Source organism: Planococcus citri, chromosome 1, assembly GCF_950023065.1.
Source record: "Planococcus citri chromosome 1, ihPlaCitr1.1, whole genome shotgun sequence".
Lineage (NCBI taxonomy): Eukaryota > Metazoa > Arthropoda > Insecta > Hemiptera > Pseudococcidae > Planococcus > Planococcus citri.
Window position 1 is genome coordinate 36244640 of NC_088677.1, and position 13330 is coordinate 36257969.

Consider the following 13330-nt stretch of genomic DNA (forward strand, 5'->3'; position numbering starts at 1 on the left):
ATTAAATTTCATTTTTTTTTCTAGAATATTCTATCTGTAGGAGGAATCAAATTGGAACAAAAGGTATTTTGGCGGACTTTTTATCCCCACTCAAACCCCACTCCTTTCCTAATTTCAGTGATCATGCAAAATAATGAAGTCGATAGGGCTCGGTTATTTATGACATCGATTGATCGATATCTGTTAGATCGCCATGCGCAATCACGCAATGTGCGTCTTTGATCAGCTTAAATTAATCAATGGTGACTTGATGAAATTAATTATATTGATGTGATTCATAGTCCATGATCGATAATTATATATGAATGATACAATACACATCATTATAAATCCAACCAAATACGTGGCTACGCCACCAAGCCAAGCGTGATAGCGCGAGCGAACTAATCGATACTGTGCGATCGACCATTTTATATCGATAATCTTGTGAGAATTGAGTTCATTATCGTATGTGTGCGTGTGTGTGTTCGTACTTCGTACTCGCAACTCGCTACTCGACTACTGCAATTTCAATTTGTTATGAACGTTAAATTTTAGAGTCTTGTTACTACGTTTATCTGATTTTATAAAGTGACTGAGTTCTGTTCATTTTAACCGTTTTATAAATGTTTATACAATTCATTTATTAATAAGCCATGATAATTATTCAATAATCAAAAATGTCTGTAAATCTCGATGAGATTACAGTATTGTCTTCGGGCACTGAAGATGTAAGGCCATGTTTCGGATCCCTTCTCAATTTCAAGTCTTTAACATTTTTTAAACGTGTCTTTGCTTTCTTTTATAGGAAGTGCCAAGTGGATATAATGGAGTGAAGAGTAACTGCTCTGACGATGTATCTGCGACTACGAACAAACGACGAGTAGCTTTGCAACGAGTTGTTACGGGAAAAGAAATGTTTTCTGAGGTAGGTATATTACTAAATCTGTATTGTTAAGATTGTACATAAACTGTTATCTTAATGTTATTTCCTTCTCATTTAGTTTTTAGAGAAATGTAAATCAAAAGAGAAATCGGTTGAAATGGAGAAGATCATTAAGAAGTTATGGAAGCGATTCGATGAGGCTACGGAAAAGTATACGAAGTCTAGTTCTTTTAAAGAATTAGTTTTGAAATGTACGAATGAAATCGATTCCAAGCTATACTCCTCCATGAAGATGATTTGCGATGAATTACAAAGTAACAAGGTGAGTTGAATAGAATGGATGATATTGCTGTACTATGCTGATTTTAATTCAATACTTTCCTTAACGAGTAATACTTTTCCACAGAAAACACAGACAAACTCGACATCAAGCGATCCATTACCGTCTACTTCAGCTTCCACGTCCTCAAGTAGCAACCAAGAAGGATTAGATCCTAAAACTGCATGGCATATAGAAAAATTGGAGAAATTGCTGACGGTAATTTAAACTTATCAGTTTGGATATTTTGGTACACGAGAATGTTTCAATACTTTAGTTTCAATTTTCAATATGCCGTTTTGTGTTGTACAGAAATTGCAAAGACGTATTCACAAGTTGGAAAATGTTGAGGTTGATTTAAATTCCAGCGATGAAGAAAATTCTGCTTATATTCAAGTTGCCAGGTAAATTCTGCGTAAAAATCAATTAATATTTCTAACTGAATTGAATGAAATTCTTACATTCTCATTTGTATTCCAGCTACAAAAGAAGATTTTGCCAAGTTTTCAAAAAGCTTTGTGAAATGAAGAAAAAAGATCCTCATGCTGAACGAACTCTTTGGAAAAACATAAAATTTAAAGGTACGTAACGTGTTTGTTAACTTTTTAAAAATATAACAAAAGCCTGACATATTTTTCGAATGATGTAGGTACTAACATTCCGGAGGTAGACAGAGCTATAGAAAAATTTTATAACGACCGACGGGAATTTCCTGATTATCGTGATATCTTGAGCGTGGTCAAGAAGGCGAATGAAATTAAAAAACTGAATTTAATGCCCGCTGAAATCAACAATTATGGTTAGTACTCTATTAACGTAGTTTGAAATAAATTCCTCATTTTGATGTTGAAATAATATGATTATTATCGATTATGTAGCTCTCAAAGCATTTCAAGAGCTTGGTAAAACGCTTCAAAAGTATCGTCTGTTGGATGATGTGGAAATTTTCCGTTCGTATCTACCAGCCGATGAAGACCCGGCTTCCAATAACCCAGAGTTGGAAAATACGTTGAAAGAAAATTACAAGAAATTCGGCGGACGGATTGATGAAGTGAGTGCCTAGTTGTTCAGGAAAATCACTTATATGGCATATTTTTATGATACATGCATACCTGAATTTATGTGCAGGTCATCGATAAATACGCTGTAATGCAAGAGGAAGCGCGATTAGAACCGGCCGAAGTTGACAGCGACGTTAAAGACGAAGAAGATAGCGACGGAGAACAAGATTCTGTTAGTGATTGTGAATCCCGTTCCAGTATTCTTGAATCTAAATCTGATTCTGAAGATTCAGCCGATCTCGATGAAGAACATCCCGCATATCCCGCTTGCAGTATTGTGTTGACCGATGTTCGATTGACTCCAGATTGGCAGAAGTACGTTGTACCGGAACAAGGCGTCCAATCGAAGAAAAGTGACTCGGATGTGGATAAATACCCAACTGTAGTTATTGAAATGTGTTCTATACCGGGAGGTAGCCGTAAACGTTCCCACGACCAAAGTGATTCGGATGAAAATCCAACTACTGAAGCATCTGAACCGACACCTTCAACCTCCAGAGATTTCGTTCCTATTACTTTAGACGAGTACAGACACAACAAACGTTCCAAAATAGAAAAACGCGACGAATCAACCCGCCGTGATGCTAGTAAAACTAGTGTTTTTGTAACTATTGAAAAAATATCGACAAAAGATGACGGCGATGTTATGGAATCCTGCGATAAAAATATTAAAAAGAGAAATAATGACGCAACTAGAGTTCAGAAAACCGGTAGAAATCTAAATGAGTCTACAATATCGCATCGATCTAAAAATGTCGTGTCGAGTAATAATAAGGAATTTCCTGTTTCAAATAACAATAACGTGCGTAACACGGAAAATTCTGATGATGAACTTGTTGAAACTTCATCTAATAACAACAAAGATTCTGGAACAACTAATAAGTCTCCTGTTTCATCGGAATCAGAGGAAACCGTCGATGATGATGATGATCATGAAAATTCCAAAAGATCTCCTTTCGCTTCGCATTCGGTATCCAAAGTAGTTAATCACGCCAAAAGTAATTCCTCGACTATTAATGATATAATTGACATCAATATGGATGGTTCTCAGAAAAAGATATCGAAGAACACGAAAAAAAATACGTTACGGGATAATAAACGACGAGAAATTCCCAATGATCTAGTTCAAGCTGGGAATCATTTCATGTGTAATGGTGCTTCAATGCCTGTAGAAGTCGTTATGGATGTTGATTCTTCCAACGAAAGTGAATCTTCTGTCAAGAATAATCCATCGGTAACTGCCAAAAATATTGATAGCGATGACGTTATGGTCATCGATGAAATTGTTAAACCTAAAACGCCTGTTAAGGGTAACAATGAAATCATCGATGTGGAAGAAATATCCGATAGCCCTGAAAAACCCAAACAAAATGCTCCGAAAAAATTAGCAACGGCTGTTAATTTAACTAAGATGATTCGCGGTAGTAAGTATAATTTCATCAATTGATCTGTTCAAATTAGTTATGAACTTTCACTCATGTGATTTTTTTCCTGCAGTGAAATTCAAACCTGAAACCATTCCTACGAATAGAACACCAACTGCCAGCTCGTTGAAACAAAGTACCTTACCTCGAAGTACTGGTATTCCGCTTAGATCAAATGCTGTGGTAAGAAACAATCATCCGAACTTCAGACAAATGATGCCCAGTCAGAATTCTGTCTCAGTTGCGCCCAGAGTGATTAATGGCTTTGCGAATAATATTGTAAGTTGGTTTTGAATTGAATAAAAATAAGATGTACTTATTTTCATTTTGTTATAATTTTTTATTTCTTGATGCAGATGCGCGCTCCTATAAATAATCAAAGACCGACCAATGCTAGACAATATGCCTCAATGCACAGCCAAAATGTACAATACTTCCCAAATAATGCTAATGTTACCGTCAAATCCTCTCAGGCTGCGATGCAGAGAAAAGTCACATCTCGCACCGTTCGCACGTTTGATACCAGGACTAACCAAATGGTTACGAAACAAGTCCAAGTCACTACCGTTGTTCAGCAGTCTGTTATGCAGGTTGTAGGTCAAAATCGAACAGTGTTTAATAATCAAGTTCGTCAGACGAATACAAGACGAATATCATCAAATAGAAATAATTGTTCGGATGATATTATTACTTTAGATTGAGCTTTCGATACTTGAAATGTGTTTTTAACTAAATTATTTCGTTTTCGATAGATCATATCTACAATTGTTTTATTTAAGTGAGTTCTAATTTGATTATTTTTGCGTTTTTTCTTTGTTGTACAGCGATCATTTTTTATGAACTTGTATTTAGATTTTAAATTTTTGGTTTAGTTGTTTCTTTTAGTAATACTATTGTACTGATTATTTTATATTTGCTGAATTTATTATACCAATTTTGAAACATTTTATTTTGGTTGAGAATAAAGTGTTATTCACACTACCGGACTTTCAAATAATTCAATTTTCAAATTAAAGACGAATTTTATTGTATGAGAAATATTAAGAGATAGGAATAAAGAAGCTCAATGAACATTGAGAATTTTCGAATATGAGTAGATCAGCTTAATATCCATCTTTATTTTTTCTGAAAGCGAAAGAATTTTAGTTTTCGAAATTTTGTCTGTCAATTTAAAGTGAGTCGATTTGTCACCAAGAGGGAAATGAGAGGTCCAGGAAACACCGAAAATTTCCGAATTTGAGTTGATCAACTATTCATGAAGAGTGACCTCATCTTCATTTTTTTGGGAGTGACATTTTTCTCGTCAATTTGAAATGAAGGGTCGAAAGAAAGGCAAAAATTATTTGAAATTCGATCGATTTATTCGGAGAGAGAAATGACATATATGGAAAATTTTCAAATTCGAGGTGATCAGTTCACCTTCATTTTTTTGAAAGAAGAATTAAAGGAAAAAAAATCAATTGATGCCCATATTCTAAAGAAGTACCTATTAATCCTTTAAAATCTGTTCAATTCAAAATTAAAGTTTCAAACTGCAGAAGAGTGACAAATTTTTTTCAAGAGAGAGAAGTTGGAAGAGCACTAATAAAATGTGTTTCACTTACCTGTATTCAAACAGATTGAAGTTAAAGGTGGCTTACTTGGTCTGGTTGGAATGCAAATTGAAAACCACATCTAAATTCAATGAAAAACCCAACGTTGAAATTCCGTTTTTTCCCAGTTAAAACTAAAAATCGACATTTTTTCATCATTTACCATGTAAGTTTTACCAGATTTCGATGTAAAGTTTCAAACCACGACATCTCCGGTCGCTTGTACTTCAACCTCAATACCAATGATAACTAATAAATATTAAAAATAACAATAAGTAGGTAAAACCATGCATATGTATTGAGGGCAATAAATAGATACATAGTCGAATATGTAAGGTACAAAAATGAAAGTCAACATATCCGAAACAATAAAAAAAAAGAATAACAAATCGTATTGACATAAACAACAAATTAAAAAATAAGACTAAGGAAGAGCAAGCCTTCTTTGAATAATTACGTTCTAGGGCGTAAACAGCGTAAATCTATTGCATGATCGATTTCATGGTATAAACGACAGTTATTGGCTTCAACTAAGCATGTGTAGAAACTATTATTGGAACCTGTAAATAAACAAAAATGAGTTAGTAGACTTGTAATTCATAATCAAAATACAAATTTCAATACAAATGTAAGTAATCCATAAATCAAAATTATTGGGAAATTAAAAAAAAAAAGGGCCAAGTGTTTGCAAGTTTTGAAAAATGTACATAGTATGATCTCTGATATAAAATATTCTATTACGAAAAAAAACGTAAAATTTTGTTTCCAAATTCGTTGAAATTTCTCTTAATTGCTGTTAGAGTACGTATTTCAAACATGAAAATACATACTAACTGATCATCGGTGCAAAAATAGAATACAAGGAACTGTATTTACCAGTGATGCAGCTAATTGGTAGAAATGATATAACAGCACGCTTCGATGAACAAGCTTCCCATAAATGAGACAACTTTTCCTTCCATAAATTGAACTTGGCCAGTTCCATGTTAATTAATAATAATACATTTGGAGCGCTGAACATCACCTGAAGAAGCATAATAGGTTAGTAATATGTACATCAATTTTGAAAACAGTCAATGGAACGGTACATACCTGTCTGAACATCTGTCTTAAGACATATAGCACATTGATGTTGAACTGCGTTAATAATGGAAGTCCGATCAATTTGAGGTAATCTCCTTCCCGAAGACCGGACAGCTTATCATAAATCATGAGGAAGCTTTCTTTTTGCGCAGTGTTGTAATATTTCTTCATAAACAAGTTTGAAAAATCAATGTAATTACGAAAATCATCTTCGTGGGTACCGATACGTGTAGTGGCGATCCTGAAAATGAACAGGTTAGAATCGTATTCGAATCACCAAATGAAAATCAAATTACATAAGGTAACGGATTCTTACATGAATTTACGATATCCGTAGACTTTGATCATTTCGTTTCGTATCCGCATAAATCGGCCGTGGCAAAATTGACTACTACGAACAACTTCGATGGGTTTACCGTACTTGATACTAAATGCACTGATGGGAATTTCAGGCGCTCTTGGTAACTGGATATGGCCTGGTAAATTATTACAAAGATCGTCGTTCAGTTCTTCGGTGATTTTTCTGAGTAAATCATTGACTACGAGGCTAGATCTTTGAACACGTTCAGCATGAGAACCTTGTTTACGATCTCTGCTTTCTATCACCTGAGGGGGCTTTCTATCGATCTGCACACAAAAGGTAAAGATTAGAGTACAAAATTTAGAAATGTAATTTTTTTTTTATTGAATACGATCATAATACCTGATATTTGAACTTCGGTAGCTTAACAATATTATCTTCCAGTTTGATCGGACGGAGCTTATATTTCTTGATGTAGTGCTGGACGAACTTTTCCTGCAAGAAATCACAATGCTTTCGAAGATTCGGATCATTCGGATCGGTTTCATAAATTCGTATGTTACGTTCGATAACATTCATCTGCATTTTGGCGAAATAAGAAGCGCACTTGGAAATCTCACGATAAAATAGTTTATTGCATGTTCCATATGGGAACATAGAGTACTTCTGGTAGGTTTCCAAATCTACGAAAAATGAAAAAATTGTTAGAATGCAAGATATTGGAGATAATATTGAAAACTTCACGGAAAAATTATTAGAATGCGAGATATTGGGAATATTCTTACCAATTTCGAGTAATCGATTAAGACATGGCGCAATGGCGTCTCTTCCTCGGTATTCTTGACAAACAACGTAGCATTCGGAATTACCTTCCTTACTGGTAGCTGGCTTTTCAACTTTGATTTCTCGAAAGGCGGCAGCTAATAACGTAAGTAAACACACGGTATCGCATTCGAAAAAAGTGAACATCTTGATGACAAAGTTTCCATCTAAAATTGAAATAAGATCGTGAGGTTAGATTTAAATGAACACAATAAAATAAATACAAGTTGAAATTAATTTTAATTGAAAGATTTACTTTTTCGCAAAATATTCAAAGCGTTTAACGTTTCTTTAAGATGGAGCCATGAAACAGAGCTTTCTTGTTCTTCGGGTTTATCTTGACAATCGAAACTACCATCGGCGGTAACTAAGTGAGGAAGATAATCACCGAAATTTTCGCGCAGGTACGAAGGATAATCGGGATGTGTGATATCGCCAGTCATATCAGGTCCAAAATCCCAACAGTCAATGGTTTGCAGCATAAATCGGTCGTCGTTGATCATTTCGGATAAGTTGTTTCCTTCATAATATGGATTCAGTGAGTTGGCCTTCCAAAACCACTATAAAAAAGAAATTATGTTAGACCAGAAATCGTAAAAAATTACACGTGGTAAGTACATAAAAAAGGAACAAAAAATTACTTTTAAATCAGGATGATTAAGTTTCAAATAATGATTCAACGAGGCTACGAATGCGCCAGGAGCTTCGCACAGATGAAACGACAACAGCTCGTTACTAGAACGAGCTTCGGTTGGTATCAGCTTATATTTATTTATCAGTTCGTAGAACTTACACCATGCCTGTTAACAAGAAACAATTGAGATTAGAAACGAATAATCATGCATCGCAAACAATTTTTAAATTTTGAAACACCGAATTTGAAAAATAAGTACCTGCGTTAAAAATTCAACTTTAACATCTCTTCGTAAATGTTTCATGACTTTATCGGCAGGATTCATGGCTCTGGTATGTTTATGCCAATGCGTTAATTCGTACTCATTCAACTTTGATTTGACAGCATTGAGATCACGTTTGATATCTTGCAATTCTAATAATTTATCATTCTGCACGAACACACAAACAACGGTTGGCAAAAATTCGCTAGGAAATATACCGAAAAATGGACAAATGTACCAAGAAATAAACATAAGATACTTACATTCCACTTTTCTTCAGTGAATAATTTATCAGCAGACGGTAATCTAGCACCGCGAACATTAAAACAATAATTTTTACGGTCGAAACTAGTTTCCAATAAGGCTGTCAGGTCCTTTTCGTAGTAATCTTTCAAAGATACGCTAAGCTCTTCTTCTTCGTCCTCGGAAAATAATAATCTGGGCGATCGCGGGTCACTGTTCCTATTATATCGATCAACTGGTGATGATGAATTTGAATACGGAGAATCGAATTTGTTCGGCGTGGTAAAATTTCGTCTTCCATAACCATTCTGCGTGGAATTTCGTGATAATGATATCTCGTTTGCATTTCCGTTGCCGTTACAATATCTGAAACTTCGATCTGGTGAAATCACATCGCCGTTGGAAAAACTATTTTTTTCCATGTTAAAATATCTGCGGATAACAAAATAAAAGATCGATTAGCACTACCGAGAAAATATAAAACGAATCAGAATACCCTATGGCCAGTAAATTTCTAAGAAAATATTGATACTTACGAAAAATGTCAATACAATAGTTTATGAATCACGAATAATTTATCACTAAAATAAAGATAAATATATAAGAACACAAATTAAAAATACTAATAAATTTTGGTGAACACCACAATAATTTTTAGTACTACATGGAAATTTGCATTACAAGAAGTTTGATACTACTTATCAACGTTTCATTTTCGTTAAAATGAGCTTTAGGACCCGTACTGGGATGAATGAGGTAAGGAATGAGGAACGTGTAAACGTGTAAACAAAATTATATGCGCTTCAAGCGAAAATGGTGGGGATAAGGGTAGCCAACTACTGGGGACCGGACCGGTCCCTGCCGACTGCCGAATCTCGACATTCTTGCAGAATTTCTAAAAAATGTTATGTTGATTTGCCCATTTTCTGTGCGAGGAAGAAAATTCTAGGAAACTTCGCAGATTGTTCGAAGGTACAAGCAACTACCTATCTAATTATTCAAATTGCAAACAAATACGTCGAAGTCGAAAGTGTTCATAGGGTAAGATTGTAGTCCTATTTACCTATTCTAAAAAAAAAAACAAACTAGAAAACTACAGTTGACCTAATGACTTGATACCTAATTAATTTGTTTTGATTCAGATATAGGTAGATATTCATCAGCATTTTCGAGATGTTGACAGATTGCCCATCCCAGTTTGAAATGAAGGGTGTGAATAATATTCCCAAATCGTTTCAGAAATTGATCAATGAAATTCAAAACGTGAAGCAAAATAAAAAACGTAAGTAGGCTACGATATCTGAACATCTGGTTAATTAACCATTCCTATTTTTGCATCATATTGACTGATTTTGACAGCTGAATTTTTCCAATTTGGAAACTACTTACTAAGAAAGTCAATTAAGTACATTTTTATATGTACTACTTGAATACTCATCCTGAAATTTATTATATTTGTGTCATTCTAGAATCCAAGAGCAAGAGTACATCGCTAGATGTAAAAACCGTATCCAAAAATACCAAAAATCCAACTACGGTTAAGAAAAAGAGAAAGCCTAAGCAATCAAAACCCGTAGAAACAGCTTTAGAAGAAAACGATGAATCGAATGTTCCTGAAAATTTCGTGCAAATTCCAAATCAAACCAATATCACTGAATTTTTCAACACTGCGAGAAGCAATTCATCGAATCGTAGGACTAATAAAAATCCCGAAAAAGCAAGAAAACAAGAGGTTCCTAATATAGACGTTGACATTTTATCATCAGATAGTGATGACTTTCTCTATTCGAATCAGAACCCTAGGCCTACAACGGACTTCAAAGAGCAAGATTTTTCAGTGTCCGAATTTCAAAATCCTGATTATCTCAGTTTCTTAAGCGATCGAAATCAAAGTTTTAATCCTATTAACGAAGCAGATAGATTTGGAAATGCTACAGAAAGTAACTTGAAAGGTAAAAAATTGCATTGTGATCAAACAAAAGATACAAACTGGAAGACTTTCAATGAAATGAATGATGATATGGATTGTGACTTTATTATCGAACGTAAGAAGAATATCGCACCAAATATATTCTACAGCCATAACAAAACAAATGAGAAAATCCCGTCACGAATTGGTAAAAACATCACTAATAAATCGGGTTAGTATTTCAAATTTCGAAGAATTTCATTTAGGATGAAGTGAAAGTGGATCATTTTTTTTACGTTGAAAGGCAAATAATATTACAGGTTCTTCAATAAAGAAAAATTCAGACAGTGATGTAATAAGACAACAAAATGTTTCAAATGATGCTGCGAAAAAATTGATGAACTTGTTGAGAGATGATCGAGAAAAAATGACAACTTTATTGAATCAAGTAAAATCCATGAGGTGAGTCCATTTTTCTACTAGTTCATCAAGTTCATTTCAATTTGGATTGGTGTTTTTTTTTCTTTTATCGTCATCCAATACCATAATTACATTGTAATGGTTTTTTTTTCAGCGATTCAGTCACAAAAGCTCGTCAAGGTATTTCCAAATTTTTCGTGAATCGTAATAACTAATTTTTTGTTTTTTTTTGAGTTGGGTATTAAGGTAATGTACGTTTTATTTTTTCTCTAAATACTGAATTTGTGGTATGAGTAGCCAAGATTCTCATTTTATTTTCGAATGTGGTTGATTTTACTTATTTAGTGCCTATATTATATTTTTAATAATGTATACCTACCTACTTAGCATTCATGGGTGTACATGCAGCAGAAACGCAGCCCACCACCCTCCGATGCTCTTTGCGCTGCATTGTTTGAGCTTTCGTTTAAGTTTTTGTTAGTTGTACCCTATCCCAGGTATAAATAAATTTGTTTTCTCCGTATGTGTTTTCATTTTTATAAAAAATAACGCCGGTTTTTGTTAAGAGACACGTATCATTTCATGAGAAATTTTATTATTATTTAGGAAAACGATTAGTAGAAAAATAACTAAATCGACTTTTATTCAGACTTGATGTAACTCGAATAATACCAAGAACGCAGTTTGACGGACGAGTTATATGTCGGTTAGATGTGTATTTTATTTCGTAGAAAATCTTCAATTGGCTCAATAAGTTCATATTAAATATTCTGGGGCTATTGTGTAGAATACTACTTTGGTCAAAACTTGACTGCTGAAAACGTATTTCGCTTAAAAGTCTAGTTTGGTGAGCCACAAACGATGCTGCACGTTTGATAAAATACGCAACATTCTTGTACGGATTGGCAAAAGAACGCTGAATATGATCATTTTCATTTTTTTTTTTAGAATTTATTGCACTTCTACTCGCCTATTTCCTAGAACATAGTTGCTCGTAATGAATTTCAAAGACACTTGAAAAAATTAATACGAGTACGATATATCAATCATCATTACATTTGAAATGAAAGATCATAAAAAAGTTGGGTACAAAAAATTTATTAATTTTTTTGAAAATATTCCTTAACTCAAAATTCAGAGTTATGAATCATAATCCAAATCCGCGTTATATGTATTTATTAAATAGGTATCAAACGAATTCTTATCGATCGATGATCTCACAGCCTTGGGATACACGAATTTTCAAATTTTACTTTTGAAGACAGCTTACTTCAGTTACATCATTTCGAAATCATCCCTCTGAAAAAAAACCATTGATGAATTAATTAAAAATTCTAATCATAAAAATGAAATTAAAAGAAAATCTTACTTGATTATTATATTCCATAACGTGTCGTTTGATAGCAGATGTATTGACCCAAGTTATAAAATCTTCCATATTCCTGAAAATTATCAATTGATAAATTGAATTACTTACATTGAGTTTACTGTTAGAGCAAACAAAAAAATGAAAGAATCGATAACAATTACCTTGTGACGAAAAAAGCAGGATCTTTGACCAATTCGGGACCAACTCTGACATGGCCTTGTTCAATAAATTGCGAGGCAGTTTGAATAGTTTCTGCCATTTTTTGAGCTACCATAATGACAGGAAGTCTTCGACGACAAAATGTACTTGCTGTTATACGATCTACGTCTTCTAAATTGGATATTTTCGGTATCAGTCCCATATCGTACCTAACCGAACAAGCTATTAGCTCACGTCTAAAAGGCATTCATGTACACATGATTTACTAAACTTACAACTTTTTCAGTAATCGAGCGCTGCATTCATTCCTAAAGGGATTTGTTGCATCTAATTCAGAAATTTTCTTGGCTACTAATCGAATTTCTCTAGATAGTTTGTTATACCTGAACAAAGATACAATTGATTGATTTCAGGTTTAAATAATGTTGAATTAAAAGAAGTAATACATTACGTGGTATATTCTTCTCTATTTTTCAAGACATATTTCTTTATAGCACGAAAATCGTAAGCTTTATTGTCAATTTTCCATGAATAAATATTCACATTCTTCAGAAGTTTTTGTTCATGGTATTTCAGTTTTCGTCCCATCTTCAAATAAATTAGACTTCGCAAATGAAAATCAGCAGAAACCGAATTTGAAAGATTTCATAAAATTATTAAATTTACACAAAATTTCTTCAAAATGAAAAAATTTTCATAAAAATTAAAAATGATTGATAAAATTACTTGTTTTTATCAAACACGTGATTTTCTTCTTGTTGATTTTTTGAAAAAAAAGTGTTGTCAAATAAACGTGACGGGATGTTGCCAAACGTAACTCGATTTTTCGTGACGGTGTGCGACAAAATCGCACACGTGAATGCTCAA

At 33.7% G+C, this 13330-nt stretch overlaps 4 protein-coding genes across 5 annotated transcripts; 2 read left to right on the forward strand and 2 right to left on the reverse strand.

Annotated features, from left to right (window-relative positions):
• Window positions 1-452: 452 nt before the first annotated feature.
• Window positions 453-4650, forward strand: LOC135831705 (death domain-associated protein 6-like). Its single transcript, XM_065344392.1, has 11 exons — window positions 453-710; window positions 788-907; window positions 984-1187; window positions 1272-1403; window positions 1497-1588; window positions 1665-1765; window positions 1834-1983; window positions 2063-2235; window positions 2313-3669; window positions 3743-3948; window positions 4026-4650. The coding sequence occupies exons 1-11, from the start codon at window positions 660-662 to the stop codon at window positions 4368-4370; spliced, it is 2931 nt and encodes a 976-aa protein (XP_065200464.1). The 5' UTR covers window positions 453-659; the 3' UTR covers window positions 4371-4650.
• Window positions 4651-5537: 887 nt separating this feature from the next.
• Window positions 5538-9343, reverse strand: LOC135831706 (cap-specific mRNA (nucleoside-2'-O-)-methyltransferase 2-like). Of its 2 annotated transcripts, XM_065344393.1 has the most exons (11): window positions 9143-9343; window positions 8627-9038; window positions 8361-8531; window positions 8109-8267; window positions 7724-8027; window positions 7431-7634; window positions 7048-7328; window positions 6661-6971; window positions 6354-6585; window positions 6138-6285; window positions 5538-5821 (listed from the first exon to the last, which is right to left on the reverse strand). In XM_065344393.1, exons 2-11 carry the CDS (start codon window positions 9026-9028, stop codon window positions 5715-5717), a joined length of 2319 nt encoding a protein of 772 aa, XP_065200465.1. In that variant the 5' UTR covers window positions 9029-9038; window positions 9143-9343; the 3' UTR covers window positions 5538-5714. The 2 variants fall into 2 exon arrangements, with proteins under 2 accessions (XP_065200465.1, XP_065200466.1); XM_065344394.1 differs by lacking the exon at window positions 9143-9343 and having other exon boundaries at window positions 8627-9055.
• Window positions 9344-9463: 120 nt separating this feature from the next.
• On the forward strand, window positions 9464-11458 carry LOC135831708 (uncharacterized). The gene is made up of 5 exons (XM_065344396.1): window positions 9464-9647; window positions 9749-9888; window positions 10076-10747; window positions 10836-10977; window positions 11090-11458. Exons 2-5 carry the CDS (start codon window positions 9780-9782, stop codon window positions 11148-11150), a joined length of 984 nt encoding a protein of 327 aa, XP_065200468.1. The 5' UTR covers window positions 9464-9647; window positions 9749-9779; the 3' UTR covers window positions 11151-11458.
• A 559-nt stretch (window positions 11459-12017) lies between these two features.
• LOC135831709 (U3 small nucleolar ribonucleoprotein protein IMP3) lies at window positions 12018-13204 on the reverse strand. Its single transcript, XM_065344397.1, has 5 exons — window positions 12915-13204; window positions 12739-12846; window positions 12466-12672; window positions 12305-12377; window positions 12018-12234 (listed from the first exon to the last, which is right to left on the reverse strand). Exons 1-5 carry the CDS (start codon window positions 13049-13051, stop codon window positions 12211-12213), a joined length of 549 nt encoding a protein of 182 aa, XP_065200469.1. The 5' UTR covers window positions 13052-13204; the 3' UTR covers window positions 12018-12210.
• Window positions 13205-13330: the final 126 nt, after the last annotated feature.